Here is a 17,146-nt window from a genome sequence, read left to right on the forward strand (position 1 = left end):
GCTTGAACCCAGGACACGGAGGTTGCAGTGAGCTGAGATTGCGTCACTGCACTCCAGCCTGGGTGACAAAGCAAGACTGTCTCAAACAAACAAACAAACAAACAAAAAATGCTATGTTAAACTGAAACTAATGAAATTATTTAGCCTCTGCTTTGGGGGAGTTCTGAATGCAAAACACACAGAAGAGTAACACAGAAGATAAGACATTAGAGTAAGGCAATGCTACCAAGCAACAGAAGTCACGGTGATGAAGAAGGAGAACAGCAAGAAAGAACCGGTAGTAGAGAGAATGAGCAGAGATGGAAGAGAAAGCCTGGGTCACGGGGAGAGTAGCAGACTCTTCATATGCTGTCGTATTCTAAATATTGTTTGGTTTCTCTCTGAAGCCTGCTGAAAATGTTTTCTCTATTCTCTAAGCGGCTGTAACTTGAGACATTGTTTAAAAGTTAAACTTACCTTAACACATTGCCCTAAAAATGTTACCAAAAACACAGCCAAAGGGGACAGCTGTAACAACCTGTACGGAATGATTTCCATAGATTCAGAGAACGGTACAGACACTAGTAAAATGCTTCCAGTCAAGGTTCTGTCTGACTTCAACTCCACTTCTATGCTTCCTTTCATCCAAGATAAAAATAGAAGAAAATAAGTTTGTCACTGGGGTACTTACCCAATTCTAAAGCTGCTATTAATGCCAAAGCAACAAGGGCTTCATTCTGCATTATTACATGTTCACTAGTTGCCATGGTAACTAAATGCTTGATGCCACCACTCTGCACAATGGTTTTAATTACATCCTACAATAAATAAATATCAGAGAATTATAAACGTTAATTTTAAACATTAGGAACATGCATTAAAATCAGTCAACTCATTGTTGAGTGGTTTTGTGACAGTGTCCTGTATGAATCATTTGATTTAATCATAGTTTTTTCTCCACAGAAGGAAAAAGCTTTTAGCTTTAAATACATTCATCAAAAGATGACAACTTAAATTGCCTAAGTAGAAAAGACCACTGCCGTTCATATTAAAAAAAACAGAAGGCTTAGAAGCTACCAAAGCCAAAGAAGTAAAAGTGCCATCGCCTCAAATGTTGACCTACCTTGGGATCGACAAACAAGAATAAAACTTGGAATTTAAAAAAGTTCTCGGCTGGGCATGGTGGCTCAGGACGTAATCCCAGTGCTTTGGAAGGCCAAAACAGGAGGATCACTTGAGACCAGCCTGGCAACACAGTGAGACCCCATCTCTACAAAAAATAAAAAAATTAGCCAGGCATGGTGGTACACATTTGCAGTCCCAGCTACTCAGGGCGTTGAGGTGGGAGACTGCTTGAGCCAGGGAGCTCAAGGCTACAGTGAACTATGATCACGCCACTACACTCCAGCCTGGGTGAGAGTAAGACCCTGCCTCTTAAAAAAAAAAAAAAAAAAAAAAAAAAAAAAAAAGTTACTTTTAAATTTTCATGATAGTGCCAGGTAGTTGTTCTGCAGATGTTCCAGGGTAAAGTACTTTTTACCCCTTGATTTAATCTTACAAATATGAAAACTGAATTACATGCAAAAGGACTGAGCAGAACTTAAAATTCTCCATCTGCCTTCATTTCTCATGGTGCTTAGAGCTCTGTCTTCTCTCCATGGCAGAGGAGACATCAAGCTCTGGATTCAATAAATACCACTGACTGAGCACATTATTGAACCTCTCTTATCTCAGTAATATCTCCATGTCACTGGAATGATGTAAGTATATATTTCATAGGTTTTTGTTATTACAAAGTTATTACACAAAAGACATATAAGACCATCTGGCAAAAGTTAGATGGAAAAAAACAATGTCCACCTTTATTTCTAGTACCCATTTTGGTCTTCATTCCACTGAGGGTTCTATTGTTTTAGAACTCTTGAACTAAATCTGATTTAGTGGGAGGTCTCAATAATAGAAATATTTTAAAAATAATTTTCTCTATTTTCACATTTTTAATAATTTGAAGGTCTGGATATTTTAAAAAAGCAGCCTCTGAGTCAGCTTCAAAATTAATTGTATTTTTCAAATTTTTCAAATTTGCTAAAATATTTTTAGCAAATATTTTTCAAATTTGCTAAAATATTTTTAAAGGGTTTCCTTTATGCTTCCATTTCATAAAAATTTTTTGAGGAAACTATTTTTAGATAGTATCTTTGCTTTGAGCTCAAACTTGTTTAGTGATCAAACATGCTAAATCAATAGAGTCCAAGAACTAAGTTTTTATGGTAGCTGTGTTCTGGCATCTAATACACTTTTTCCCATCCATCTGTTTTAGAAAGCTTTTTCTAACCTCCCCAATTTACTGTTTACTCAGCAACAGTTTATGTGAAACAGATACAGAATTCTTAGTAAAAAATTTTATAAAAATCACAACAGAGCTTGAGAAAAGAATACCACAAGAGATGAACAGATACATATGCAATCATTTAGGGAAGATGCTTGAACTGTCATTTTGTCCTCTACGTTTCTAATCACACTTAAAAGACCAGTGTAGCAGAAGGAAGAGCAGGGAATGAACTAAGGAAATGTGTACATCAGAAATGAACAGTGCCCTCTCTTTGGCCAGGCATAGCTTCTTTTCATCTCACTTTTCCAGAACAGACACCTGAGTATCTCCTTTTTAAAATACCTGCCCTCCGGAGATCACACACTGGGCCTGTCATGGGGTGGGGGGAGGGGAGAGGAATAGCATTAAGAGAAATACCTAATGTAAATGACGAGTTAATGGGTGCAGCAAACCAACATGGCACATGTATACATATGTAACAAACCTGCATGTTGTACACATGTACCCTAGAACTTAAAAAAATTTCCTGCCCTCTCATCAACTACTTCAACAAATGTTTATTGAATAGTTACTCTATGGAATCACTTTGCCTTACAGAATATGGGATAAAAAACAGAAAAAACATTGTATTTGTCATATGTGACAGAATAATACTGATGGCAACCCTTTATAGAGCAAAAACTTCAAACTGGACACTGTACTGAGTAGCTTATAGATATTAGTACATTTTAATCCTGCAGAAAATCCCATTAGCTAGATATCATCTCCTGTTCATATAGATGAAGGAACTGAGGCTCAGATTAAGTCATCTGCCCAAGTTCAGACCATAAGTGGTAAAGCCAACGCTCAAGCTCAGGTAGGATGGCTGATTACTGGGTCTTTGTTCTTAAAAATTCTGGAGATGCTTTGTGCAGTTTGAAACAGTATTTTATTTCATAGTTCTATTCTTATAGAAAGCTAAATTTTAGTATAATATAAAACTAAGGCAAATTATTCATGCTAACAGTTTCATCTATTTAGCATTTGGTCAATTTGCCCTTGATTAGTGAAATCAACCCAGCTTAAGACTGTTGAAAACTGTGTCATATTGATCACAACGGAATATTTTCAGATAGGCTTTGATTTGACGTAATTTATAAGATTGCAGGTTGGCATAGCCACTAAGTTGGTGAGCCACTTAACAAAAATTTTCTTTTTCAAGATTGTATCATCAAAGCCTTTTCAATATGGGATTTAAATAAATGTTTGTTGGATGAATGAGCAAATGACTAAATACATTGGTTTAAACAAGTTTTTAGCCTGGTAACTGATAAAGAATTCTCTACTCTTAAAGGGTAAAGAAAAGTGCTGGCTTTGATAGCAGGGAGTTTTTATATTCCTGGTATAAAGGCAACCTATATTCCTCTTTACATTTTTGATGTCTATAACTGGAAGATTCAGGTAGTTGGTCAGCAGTCCTAGACTAGGGCATTCTTTCAAAGAAAGGTGTGACTTTAAGAGCATCAGCACAGGAATACACTGCAAAGGGCTGAGATGACTAAGCGGCATGAAACCTTGTGAGTCAGTGCAAACTTTTGAAGGGTTGAACTCTAAGACGGAATTCAGCGTGGGGCATGATCTTCAAAGTTTAAGAACAACACAAGGAGAGAGCTGTGATTCACATAGCTGGCTAAGGATCTATAGGAATGTAATACATTTGAACCTGGTGTTTAATTATTTTAAAAACTTATTCCAGAACAGCATTTTCCAAAGTATGTCCAGTGTAATAATAGATGCCACCTGCAAAAAGGATCCATGGTCAAACAGTTTGGGAATCAGTGGATTCAAATAAAATTAAAAAGGTTTCTTTAGTATTAATGTGTGCTGTGAATCTCAAAGGCAAAGAAAAAATAATTTACTATTTCCATAACTAATCTACCTATGCAACTCTTTCTTTGTGGAAGATTTCTTGGGATTATAATTTGATGAAACAAACTTGAACTGCTGCTCAAAAGTAGTCATGTCTACTTTAATGTTGGTTAAGTTTGAAAATAACAGCTCAGACCTGGAACTCACGCAATTAATATACTTTATAGTTCTGATTATTAAAGTGTGAGAATCAAGGCTCCTCTGCTGCTTAGCAGCAGTATACTCTCAATTGTAGGAAAGATATATAAAGGTATTGAATTGTAATCCTAAAGTTGTAATATGTAACTATGAAGTTACAATCCTATATAATTTCAAGTTGTTTTCTGCTACACACACCCCCACCCACCTTTTCCTAAAAGGGTACCATGCCATAGCTCTCATCATTCAAAGAACCTGCATGGTGATGGGCATTTGAACTCTGCTTTTGGGGATGGGCGAGAAGTAGGAGGTTAGATAAGGGAAAGGCGGATCTATGATAAAATTCACGGAAGAGCCTCAAAATCTTCAAATTTATTAAATATTATAGCATTTAAATAGTTCTGGCTCCTAAATTCAGATGTTTGTAAGAAGCTGGGATGCATCTTCCTCTGGACATATTTTTGTGTCCATGAATGGTTTGGTTACATAATTCTGTTAGTTGATACTGAAGATACTAGATTAAGGTTTCCATTAGCCTTACTACTACATGTAACAGGAATTTATCTGAGCATTCCAAATTCAGGTGCCAGGATCATGTCTGTAAATCAGTTAATACAATTATGGTTTGCCAAAACTCTAAACCAAGCGTGTCTTACCTGTGGCCCAGGATGGTTTTGAATGTGGCCCAATACAAATTCGTAGTTTTCTTAAAACATTATGAAATTTTTCTGTGAGTTTTTTAAAAAATTAATTTCCACAGGCTATTGGGGAACAGGTGGTGTTTGGTTACATAAGTAAGTTCTTTAGTGGTGATTTGTGAGATTTTGGTGGACCCATCACCCAAGCAGTATACACTGCACCATATTTGTAGTCTTTTATCCCTCAGCCCCTTCCTATCCTTTCCCCTGAGTCTCCAAAGTCCATTGTCATTCTTATGTCTTTGCATCCTCATAGCTTAGCTCCCACTTATAAGTGAGAACATATGATGTTTGGTTTTCCACTCCTGAGTTACATAATTGTCTCCAATCTCATCCAGGTTGCTGCGAATGCCATTAATTCATTCCTTTTTATGGCTGAGTAGCATTCCATCATATATATATACACATACACACACCATAGTTTCTTTTTTTTTTCTTTTTTTTTTTTTTTTTTTGAGACGAGTCTCACACTGTCACCCAGGCTGGAGTGCAGTGGAGCGGTCTCGGCTCACTGCAAGCTCTGCCTCTCGGGTTCACGCCATTCTCCTGCCTCAGCCTCCCGAGTAGCTGGGACTACAAGTGCCTGCCACCATGCCTGGCTAATTTTTTGTATTTTTAGTAGAGACGAGGTTTCACCATGTTAGCCAGGATAGTCTTGATCTCCTGACTTTGTGATCTGCCTGCCTCTGCCTCCCAAAGTGTTGGGATTACAGGCGTGAGCCACCATACCAGGCCCCATAGTTTCTTTATCCACTCGTTGATTGATGGGCATTGGGTTGGTCCCACATTTTTGCAATTGTGAATTGTGCTGCTATAAACACGTGCGCAAGTATCTTTTTCGTATAATGACTTCTTTTCCACTGGGTAGATACCCAATAGTGGGATTGCTGGATTAAATGGTAAATCTACTTTTAGTTCTTCAAGGAATCGCCACACTGTTTTCCATAGTGGTTGTATTAGTTTATATTTCCACCAGCAGTGTAGAAGTGTTCCCTATTCACTGCATCCATGCCAACATCTATTATTTTTTGATTTGATTATGCACATTCTTACAGGGGTAAGGTGGTATGGCATTGTGGTTTTGATTTGCATTTCCCTGATCATTAGTGATGCTGAGCATTTTGTCATACGTTGGCCATTTGTATATCTTCATTTGAGAATTGTCTATTCATGTGCTTAGCCTACTTTCTGATGGGATTGTTAGTTTTTTTCTTGCTAATTTGAGTTTACTGTAGCTTCTGGATATTAGTCCTTTGTCAGATGTATAGATTGTGAAGATTTTCTTCTACTCTGTGGGTTGTCTGTTTACTCTGCTGACTGTTCCTTTTGCCATGCAAAAGCTCTTTAGCTTAAGTTCCAGCTATTTACCTTTGTTTTCATTGCATCTGCTTTGGGTTCTTGGTCATGAAATCCTTGCCTAAGCAAATGTCTAGAAGGATTTTTTTCCAATATTATCTTCTACTATTTTTAGTTTCAGGTATTAGATTTAAGTCCTTGATCCATCTCGAGTTGATTTTTTTTTGTGTAAGTGAGAAATGAGGCAACAGTTTTATTCTTCTATGCCAATAATTGCAGCACCATTTGTTCAATACGGTGTCCTTTCGCCACTTTGTTTTTGTTTGCTTTGTCAAAGATCAGTTGGCTGTAAGTATTTGGGTTTATTACTTGGTTCTCTATTCTGTTCAACTGGCCTATGTGCCTATTTTTATACCACTACCATGCTGTTTTGGTGACTGTGGCCTTATAGTATAGTTTGAAATCAGGTAATGTGATGCCTCCAGATTCGTTCTTTTTGTTTAGTCTTGCCTTGGCTATGCAGGCTCTTTTTTGGTTCCATATGAATTTTACAATTGTTTTTTCTAGTTCTGTGAAGAATGATGGTAGTATTTTAACGGGAACTGAATTTGCAGATTGCTTTTGGCTGTATGGTCGTTTTTACAGTATTGATTCTACCCATCGGTGAGCACTGGATGTGTTTTCGTTAGTTGGTGTGATCTATGATTTTCTTCAGCAGTGTTTTGTAGCTTTCCTTGTAAAACTACATCTCCGTGGTTAGGAATATTCCTAAGTATTTTTATTTTATTTTATTTTATTTTTTGCAGCTATTGTAAAAGAGTTGAGTTCTTGATTTGGTTTTCAGCTTAGTTGCTCTTGGTATATAGGAGAGCTAATTTGTGTACATTAGTTTTGTATCTGGAAACTTTGCTGAATTCTTTTATCAGTTCTAGGAGCTTTATGGAGGACTCTTAAGGGTTTTCTAGGTATACAATCATATCATTAGCAAATAGCAACAGTTTAACTTCCTCTTTACTGATTTGGATGACCTTTATTTCTTTCTCTTGTCTGATTGCTCTGGCTAGGACTTCCAGTACTGTTGAATAGAAGTGGTGAGAGTGGGCATCCTTATCTTGTTTCAGTTCTCAGAGGGAATGCTTTCAACTTTTTCCCATTCAGTATTATGTTGGCTGTGAGTTTGTCATAGATGGCTTTTATTATATTGAGGTATGTCCCTGGTATGCTAATTTTGCTAAGATTTTTAATTATAAAGAGATGCTGGACTTTGTGGAATGCTTTTTCTGCATCTATTGAGATGATCGTGTGATTTTTGTTTTTAATTCTGTTTATGTGGGATATCACATTTATTGACTTGGGTATGCTAAACCATCCCGGCATCCCTGGTATGAAACCCATTTGATCATGGTGAGTTATCTTTTTTATATGTTGTTGGATTTGGTTAGCTAGTAATTTTGTTAAGGATTTTTGTATATAAGTTCAGCAGGGATATTGGTCTGTAGTTTTCTTTTTTTGTTATGTCCTTTCCTGGTTTTGGTATTAGGGTGATACTAATCACAGAATGATTTGGGGAGGATTCCTTCTTCTTGTTTTGGAATAGTGTCAATAGGATTGGTACCAATTATTCTTTGAATGTCTGGTAGAATTCAGCTGTGAATCTGTCTGGTCCTGGACATTTTTGTTGGTAATTTTAAAATTACCATTTCAATCTTGTTGCTTGTTATTGGTCTGTTCAGGGTATCTAATTCTTCCTGATTTAAGCTAGCAAGGTTGTATTTCTCCAGGAATTTATCCATCTCCTCTGGGTTTTCTAGTTTTTGCATGTAAAGGTGTTCATAGTAGCTGTGAATGACCTTTTGTATTTCTGTGGTGTCAGTTGTAATATCTCCCATTTCTTTTCTAATTGAGTTTATTTGAATTTTCTTTCTTCTTTTCTTGGTTATGGTCTATCAATCTTATTCATCTTCTCAAAGAAGCAGCTTTTTGTTTCATGTATCTTTTGCATTGTCTTTTTTTGTTTCAATTTCATTTAGTTCTGCTCTGATCTTGGTTATTTCCTTTCTTCTGCTGGGTTTGGGTTTGGTTTGTTCTTGTTTCTCTAGTTTCTTGAGGTGTGACCTTAGATTGTATCTTAGTGACCTTTCAGACTTCTTCATTTCAGGCTATAAACATTCCTGTTAGCAACACCTTTGCTGTATCCCCAAGGTATTGATAGGTTGTATCATTTATTGTTGTTCAGTTCGAAGAATTTTTAAATTCCCATCTTGATTTCATTGTTGACCCAATGATCATTCAGGAGCAGGTTATTTAATTTCCATGTATTTGCATGGTTTTGAAGGCTCCTTTTGGAGTTGATTTCCAGTTTTATTCCACTGTGGTTTGAGAGAGTACTTGCCATAATTTCAATTTTCTTAAATTTATTGTGGCTTGTTTTGTGGAGTATTACATGGCATATCTTGGAGAAAAGTTCCATTTGCTAATGAATAGAATGTATATTTTGCAGTTTTGGGTAGAATGTTCTGTAAATATCTGTTAAGTCCATTTGTTCTAGGGTATAGTTTAAATTCATTGTTTCTTTGTTGACTTTTTCTCTTGATGACTTGTTTAATGCTGTCAGTGGAGTATTGAGGTCCCCCACTGTTGTGTTGCTGTCTGTCTCATTTCTTAGGTCTATTGGCAATTGTTTTATAAATTTGGGAGCTCCAGTGTTTGGTGCATATATATTTAGGATTGTGGTATTTTCCTGTTGGACAAGGCCTTTTATCATTATATAATGTCCCTCGTCTTTTGGAACTGCTGTTGCTTTAAAGTTTGTTTTGCCTGATACAAGAATAGCTATTCCTGTTTACTTTTGGTGTCCATTTACATGGAATGTCTTTTTCCACCCCTCTACCTTAAGTGAGTCCTTACGTGTTGGGTAAGTCTCTTAAAGGCAGCAGATAGTTGGTTAGTAAATTCTTATCTATTCTGCAATTCCGTATCTTTTAGTGGAGCATTTAGGCCATTTACATTCAATGTTAGTATTGAGATGTGAGGTCCTATTCCATTCATCATGCTATCTGTTGCCTGTACACCCCCCAATTTTTTAAATTGTATTTTTGTTTTGTAGGTCCTGTGAGATTTATGCTTTAAAGAGGTTCTGTTTTGATGTGTTTCCAGGATTTAAGATTTAGGGCTCCTTTTAGCAGTTCTTGTCGTGCTGGCTTAGTAGTGGTGAATTCTCTCAGCATTTGTTTGTCTGAAAAACACCGTATCTTTCCTTCATTTATGAAGCTTAGTTTCACTGGATACAAAATTCTTGGCTGATAATTGTTTTCTCTAAGGAGACTAAAGATAGGGACCCAATAATTTCTAGCATGTAGCGGTTCTGCTGAGCAATCTGCTGTTAAGTTGATAGGTTTTCCTTTATAGGTTACCTTGTGCTTTTGCCTCACAGCTCTGAAGATTCTTTCCTTTGTCTTAACTTGAGATAACCTGATGACAATATGCCTAGGCAATGATCTTTTTGCAATGAATTTCCCAGGTGTTCTTTGAGCTTCTCGTACTTGGATGTCTAGGTCTCTAGCAAGACCAGGGAAGTTTTCCTTGATTATACCCCCAAGTATGTTTTCCAAGTTTTTTTTTTTGAGACAGAGTCTTGGGAGTCTTGCTCTGTCACCCAGGCTGGAGCGCAGTGGTGTGATTTTGGCTCACTGCAACCTCCGCTTCCCGGGTTCAACCAATTCTCCTGCTTCAGCCTCCCTAGTAGCTGGGATTACAGGTGCGTGCCACCATGCCTGGCTAATTTTTGTATTTTTAGTAGAGATGGGGTTTCACCATGTTGGCCAGCCTGGTCTGGAACTCCTGACCACAATGATCCGCCTACGTTGGCCTCCCAAAGTGCTGGGATTAGAGGCGTGAGCCAACGTACCCAGCCTGTTTTCTAAACTTTTAGATTTCTCTTCTTCTTCAAATGCCAACGGTATTTAAGATTTTTTTTGCGGGGTGTGTGTGTGTGTGTGTGTGTGTGTGTGTGTGTGTTTTTAAGCTCATCAGCTATTGTTAGTGTTAATGCATTTTGTGTGGCCCAAGACAATTCTTTTTCCAATATGGCCCAGGGAAATCCAAATGATTATACACCCCTGCAAACCAATGGTGGAGATTCTCTTGGAGTAGAGCAAAAAGATTAAGGGTAATGACTCCAAAGAGCATGGGTGAGCGGGCAAGTTTAGGGAGTGTTAGCTGCACCTCTTCCTATCATGTTTTATTTTGTTGAATGGCATAATCCAATCTGGTGGTTAACCCCAAACTTGGAATTAGCTCTAAAACTACCTCCTCCTTTAATTCTACTTTGAATCTGTCAATTCTACCACCCATATCTTTCTCAATTCTGTCTCTTCTTTTCCATCCTCACTGCTTCTAGTTGAATAACCCATATGAAATTTGTTTCAAAAATGGCTGAGTATCGGCAATTTCAAGTTGCTTAACTCAAAACCTTAATTCAGTCCTTTATCAACTCTCATATATATTTTTGCAATAACTGTTCTTTCTACCCCCTTTAAACCCTAGAGACATCTTTCTAAAGAAAACTAAATGGCTGGGTGTGGTGGCTCACACCTGTAATCCCAGCACTTTGGAAGGCTGAGGTGGGCCGATCTCCTCAGGTCAGGAGTTCAAGACCAGCCTGACCAAAATGGAGAAACTCTGTCTCTACTAAAAATACAAAATTAGCCGAGCATGGTGGTGTATGCCTGTGATCCCAGCTACTCAGGAGGCTGAGGCAGGAGGACTGCTTGAATCCGGGAGGAGGAGGTTGCAGTGAGTGGAGATCGTGCCATTGCACTCCAGCCCGAGCAACAAGAGTGAAACTCTGTCTCAAAAAAACCCCGAAAAAACAAAAACCCAAATAATGGCAACTTGCTGCTTAAAATCCTTTAAGTGCTCCAGAATTCTCTACAGAATCAAGTCCATACACCTTAACTTGGCATATAATTCACTTAATTCCCAGTTTTCAACCTCTCTGGCCACTGTCTCTCTCCACACTCTATGTTCTAGCAATGCTGCTTTATTTGCAGTTTCCTTCTAAAATTATGCTGTTTTACATCTCTGTACTTTTTGTACATCCTGTCGTCTTTGCCTGAAAAGGCCCTTTCCTTCATTCTCTTTCCCTTTCCTCCTGAGAGATTCCTAGTTAGCCCCTAAAATAGCACTCCTTCTATGACACCATCCCAGACCACTCAGACAGTGTATTAGTCTTTCTTTCCTCTGTTACATCCGAATAGCATATGTAGCTTTAATGCTGTACTTAAGCTAGCTGTTTTTATGTCTGTCCCCTCAATAGATAGTTAATTCCTTTATAGAAACACTATTTTGTAGTATTTACACGGCAAGAACTCAAATATTAACTGTTAAATGAACAAATGGGCATGAGAGAACAGTTATGATGGAGAAGGGGTGAAAGGGGTACCAACGAAGCCATTTTGCTATTCTCTCTTGATAACTTTCGCTTTGCCAACATACTACTTGGTCCTGTGTCAGGGAAAATGTATAAGATTTTAGGGTGGTCTGGGTGAGACGGGTAATAGGAAGGTCCTAGTTAACAGCTGCTTTTCCCCAGGGAAAGTTCTCAAGATTTAGCATCTGATGGAGAAGAACACTCCTGAGGCTAACCAGCTGGGATGGCTATTATGGTGAAGTGAATTATTTATATGAAAGAGATTTATACAAGTCAAGAACAGTTTTAGTTTTACGCTTTTTCTCTTGGCATCTTCTTATCTGTTCTAAAAATAAATGAAAACAGCTGGTGGGTTTGAGTTCTAAACTTTCTCCTCATATATAATCACTACTGAAGTTGTACAAGAGAAATGACTGAAAGGGTCACCTTAGAAAACAGTATTAAAGGCTGGGCATGATGGCTCATGCTTGTAATCCCAGCACTTTGGGAAGCCAAGGCAGGCGGATCATGAGGTCAGGAGTTCGAGGCCAGCCTGGCCAACATGGTAAAACCCCATCTCTACTAAAAATACAAAAATTAGCTGAGGGTGGTGGCGCCTGCCTGTAATCCCTGCTACTCTGGAGGCTGAGGCAGGAGAATTGCTTGAACCTGGGAGGTAGAGGTTGCAGTGAGCCGAGGTTGTACCACTGCACTCTAGCCTGGGTGACAGAGCAAGACTCAGTCTCAAAAAAAAAGAAAGAAAAGAAAAAAACAGTATTTAAAAAATTTAAAAATCATATAATCTAGATACTAAATCAGCTGCTGAACTGCTGGCCTGGGTACTCACTATTGTGATCTTTGAAACAGCTCATCTGTTCATTTATTGGTTATCTACCATGTGCCAGAAAGCTGCACAGTCACAAGAATGGATTTTTTCTAACTCTGTGAGCTCTGGACATCATATACTATCTAGATATCATTTAATTTCTAAATTCTAAATATCAGTAGCCTGCATGGTCAATGCCTGGCACAAAGAAATGTTTGACACTAATGCTGGTAATGGTGGTGGTAAAAGTAATAACAACAATAGCAGCAGCAACAGCAACCCCCATTTACTGAGTGTTTCCTATATCCCATGTACCAGCTAAGCACATTATACACATGATCTCACTGAATCTTCACAATACTTTCAGGTAAATATTATCCCAGTTGTTAGGACATACAATGCTGGGTTTCTGAAAAAGACGCTCTGAAGTTTTCTAGTGAACAGTTTCCTCTGGAACTTACTTTTGATTTACTGTGTCGTATAAGGGCAGACAGCAGTCTGTTTGACTCCCCCATCACACCAGCATGATCTTTGGCTTCACACCATTCCACCAAACGCTCCACTAACTTAACATTCTTTCCCAGTTGTTCAGCAGCTTCTGCTATAGGAAAGAAGGCAAACCAAGGAATGAATCACTAACAGACAATCAGCTGAAGTAATTCGTAAAGATTTAAGAGTGTGAAGGAGAAATACATCTAAAAAAACACAGCACAACAATTTCATTAAAGCTAGAACTGCAAATATTCCTTATGTGACGGGCTATTTGCCTTTTTCTGTAACATTGTGAAATTTTATAGAAAATACAAAAACAAATGATTTCATACTCTTTTGGTTAAGCCTGCTAGTCTGTTAGTGCTCTGGCAGACTATAATGCAGGGTTCTTAGAAGGACTCTATGCAATCAATATAGAAAAGGGTTTAGAATTTAGAAATAAGTAAATAAACATAATTCATTCCTAGGAGTGGTTCTGACTGCTGTTTCTGCAAATAGAAAAATGCTCTCCCTGCCACAAGACAAATTTTTAAGATTTTTGACTGTCACAATAATGAAATTTGATTTCAAAGCCAAGGTGAAAATGGGTATAGAATGCCAAAACACAACGCCCTCCCCCGAAATTGATAATAAAGCAAACTAAAACCAGGATTATAAGAATTAATAAGGAGAGATATGGTATAATTTCTACTTAAAGTCAATAATAGGCTGGGCGTGGTGGCTCACACCTGTAATCCCAGCACTTTGGGAGGCTGAAGTGCGAGGATCGCTTGAGGCCAGGAGTTCAAGAGCAGCCTGGGCAACAAGCCCCATCTCTAGTGAAATTCCAAAAACAATTAGCCAGGAGATGTGGAGCATGCCTGTAATCCTAGCCACTCAGGAGGCTGAGGCAGGAAAATTGCTTGAACCCAGGAGGTGGAAGTTGCGGTGAGCTGAAGTCACACCACTGCACTCCAGCCTGGGTGACAGAACAAGACTCTGTCTCAAAAATAAATAAATAATAGTTATAAATAAATAGTCAATTATAACAAGCACAAAAATTAACAAATGGAGTTCCAAAACTAATTTTTTAATCTTTTATTTGCTATTTTTTATGATTACATAATCCTGAAAGCGAGAAACAAGTCTTTTTTCAACTAGAAGCACATTAAGACTATCATACCAAAAATGCAAGTTGGGGAAAACATTTCTTTTACCTTGTGCATCTATTAACATTCTTAATGTTCCCAGAAGTTTGAACTGAACAGGGGGCATTTCAGATTTAAGAAATTTTAAAACTGCCTCTGTGACCCCAGCTGATAACATCTTTGCTTTATTTATAACTGTAGAAAAAGAGAGACTATGGTTAAAATGGTATTAGCATTCCTGTTGATAAACATTCAATTCAATACAGGTTTATTGAGTGTCTTTAAGATCCATGTTATATTTTTCCATTTAGAAACAATTCTGTCACTTTTTTGTCAATTTTAAGAATGGAATTCAGTTGTTTATGTGTGTGTCTGTATCCTATTTGTGTATAAGCGGGTAACAGACAATATCATAATTTTTATGACAATTATCATGGCTTTTTAAACCCAATCCGAAACATTTACTTACACAGTTACCCTCTTACAACAATAAAGCACAATTCCGTTTTTGATCCAACTGTGTTAATATAAATGTTATAGACATTAATAAATGTTACTATCCTATATAAACCAATTCAAATGGATTAGATCATCATGTAATTGTACTATTTCATCTAACCAAAAATTTATTTTTAGAAAGTAGAATAAAAGAATAGTTTTAACTATTTTTTGTTGTATTTTCCATAATAATGTGATTTCATGACTTCCAAAGGCACATTAAGGCTATTTTAAAATATTGTACGTCTGCTTATGGAAAAACACCACCAACAACTGAAAGTCATTCTTGAGGGGATTCTGTTAATTGATGTCATTATTCTACCTCAACTAAAGATACTTAAGGCCTGGTGCAGTAGCTCTCACCTGTAATCCCGGCACTTTGGGAGGCCAAGGTGGGCGGACTGCTTGAGCCCAGGAGTTCAAGACCAGTCTAAGCAACATAGTGAGATCCTGTTTCTACAAAAAATAAAAAATCAGCTGGGCATGGTGGCACATGCCTGCAGTCCCTGTTACTCAGGAGGCTGAGATGGGAGGATAACTTGAGCCCAGAAGGTAGAGGCTGTGGTGAGCCAGGATTGCATCACTGCACTCTAGCCTGGCTGACAGAGTGAGACCCCCATCTCAAAAAAACAAAAACAAAAAACCGCAAAAAAGCTTAACTATACAACATGATGAAAATCTAAGAATTCACAAAAGGTAACAGGATATCTGAATGAAGGCAGAGATTATTCTTGTACAGTCTCAAAAACTTATTTAACATATGATTTCCATTTATTAGCATGAAAAAATGTAAACAATGTGAAGACTATTTTTTCTTTTTAATTTTCTTCATCAGAGCAGGTTCACAAATCACATACAGTAAATAGCTTCCCCAAATGATGGATTTTATTTTTTACATAGCTGCCTTCTATTCTTAAGTCTTACCTGGAATGGCCAGGTTTCTGAGGGCACTTAGTGCTGCATGCTGTACTGTTACATTTCCATCTTCTACATGTCTGTCCAGTAAATCCATAAGTTTTTCTACAATCCCATTGTCTACCATATGAATACAATTTCCATCTGAAAAAAAACCCACACATCTTTTTCTTCCTCTTTAAAATATCTATAAATATCTTATAATACTGATGTCTGGCTATTATCTACATTAGGGAAAATGGAGGTATACAATAAAATGAATTCCAAATCTTTCTCCCATCAGATTTATAGGTTTTTCTGTTCACTGAGTGAGAAGTATTATCAAAATTCTTAAACTAGATAAAATTTTAAAAATCAGAAAAATTACCAGAAAAATCTTCAGTTTAGAGCCAGATAATATATCAGAAGTAGAAACACATGGTTAGAATGTCCAATATTTTTCATTTATTGTGATGCTTGTGTTCTCCCAATGTTATAGTGATAGTACTCTACCTTTTGCTATCATGGCTGATACCTAAATTATTTTTCAAACATTTACAAAACAGAGAGAATATTATAATGAACCACTATTTACCCCATATCTAGTTTCAATAATTATCCATATTATGGCACTCTTACCTCCATTATTAGGGAGTCACTCCCAAAAAGGAGGAGTAAAAATAGAGTAAGTCAGCCATTATAATATATACCAACAGTTCGTATTGGAAGATGATTAAACTAAAAAGAAAAATAAACTGTATTTCCTAGACATAGTATATTTCATGAGGAACATAAGAATGAGTTTCTAGACTGTATTTGAGTTTTTTAGTAGTGCCAGATTTCATAACATAGAAGTCTGGTGCCCCCTAAAATACTATTAAACTAAATTAAACATTCTACACAAAGCCAAGGGATTATTCATACTTAAGTTTTATGGGCATAAAAGTATAAGTTGAGGCACAATAATCCTAGAATGAATACTCAATAATTAGATCCAAAATAAAATCACTAGGCAAAAGAAAGCATATGTATACTAGAATGGGATTCAAACTTACTAAGCTCTGAAGTGCCAAGTATTCAAAAGAAGCACTTCATGATCTTTAAACTATTAGAATTTAGTTGAATTGCATAAAATATGTAATTTGTTAGGAATGTCACTATAAGTATTTCAGATTTCTGAAAAGTTAGCAGCATTATACACATATTACAGAACTTCTAAACTGTTCCAGTTTTAGTATATGTGACGGCAAAGCAAAAATAAACAAATACAGAGTATTTGACTAACAAAGGAGGAACTAATATGCTTACCATTTCTGGCAAAATTTGCAATTGCCAATGCTCCAGCAAGCTGTAGCTGGTGGTTATTTGATGGAATCCAAGAAAGTACCCTTTGAAATACACTGCCTTTTCCTCCTTCAAATAACTTCTGCATGGATTCATCTGGAGGTAAATGAAACAAATAGTTAAGCAAGAGAAAACTAAGAGTAACAAATTCATATTCTTAGGTGAATATCCAACTGGGAAACTCATACTTCACAAACTATTACA

At 37.0% G+C, this 17,146-nt stretch overlaps 1 protein-coding gene across 7 annotated transcripts in view; it reads right to left on the reverse strand.

Moving 5' to 3' along the window:
• RAP1GDS1 (Rap1 GTPase-GDP dissociation stimulator 1) overlaps window positions 1–17,146 on the reverse strand; it is a 171,708-nt gene that overhangs the window by 7,183 nt on the left and 147,379 nt on the right. For 6 of the 7 annotated variants that reach the window (XM_050791348.1, XM_050791345.1, XM_050791347.1 and 3 more), the window contains 5 exons: window positions 16,907–17,038; window positions 15,629–15,763; window positions 14,276–14,401; window positions 13,049–13,188; window positions 671–797 (listed from right to left, as the gene is read on the reverse strand). In XM_050791348.1, the coding sequence (XP_050647305.1) occupies window positions 671–797; window positions 13,049–13,188; window positions 14,276–14,401; window positions 15,629–15,763; window positions 16,907–17,038 (660 nt within the window). The remainder of the gene's footprint in view (window positions 1–670; window positions 798–13,048; window positions 13,189–14,275; window positions 14,402–15,628; window positions 15,764–16,906; window positions 17,039–17,146) is intronic. The other variant, XM_050791346.1, reaches the window with a different exon arrangement.

The sequence above is a fragment of the Macaca thibetana genome, chromosome 5 (genome assembly GCF_024542745.1).
Source record: "Macaca thibetana thibetana isolate TM-01 chromosome 5, ASM2454274v1, whole genome shotgun sequence".
NCBI classification, from domain to species: domain Eukaryota; kingdom Metazoa; phylum Chordata; class Mammalia; order Primates; family Cercopithecidae; genus Macaca; species Macaca thibetana.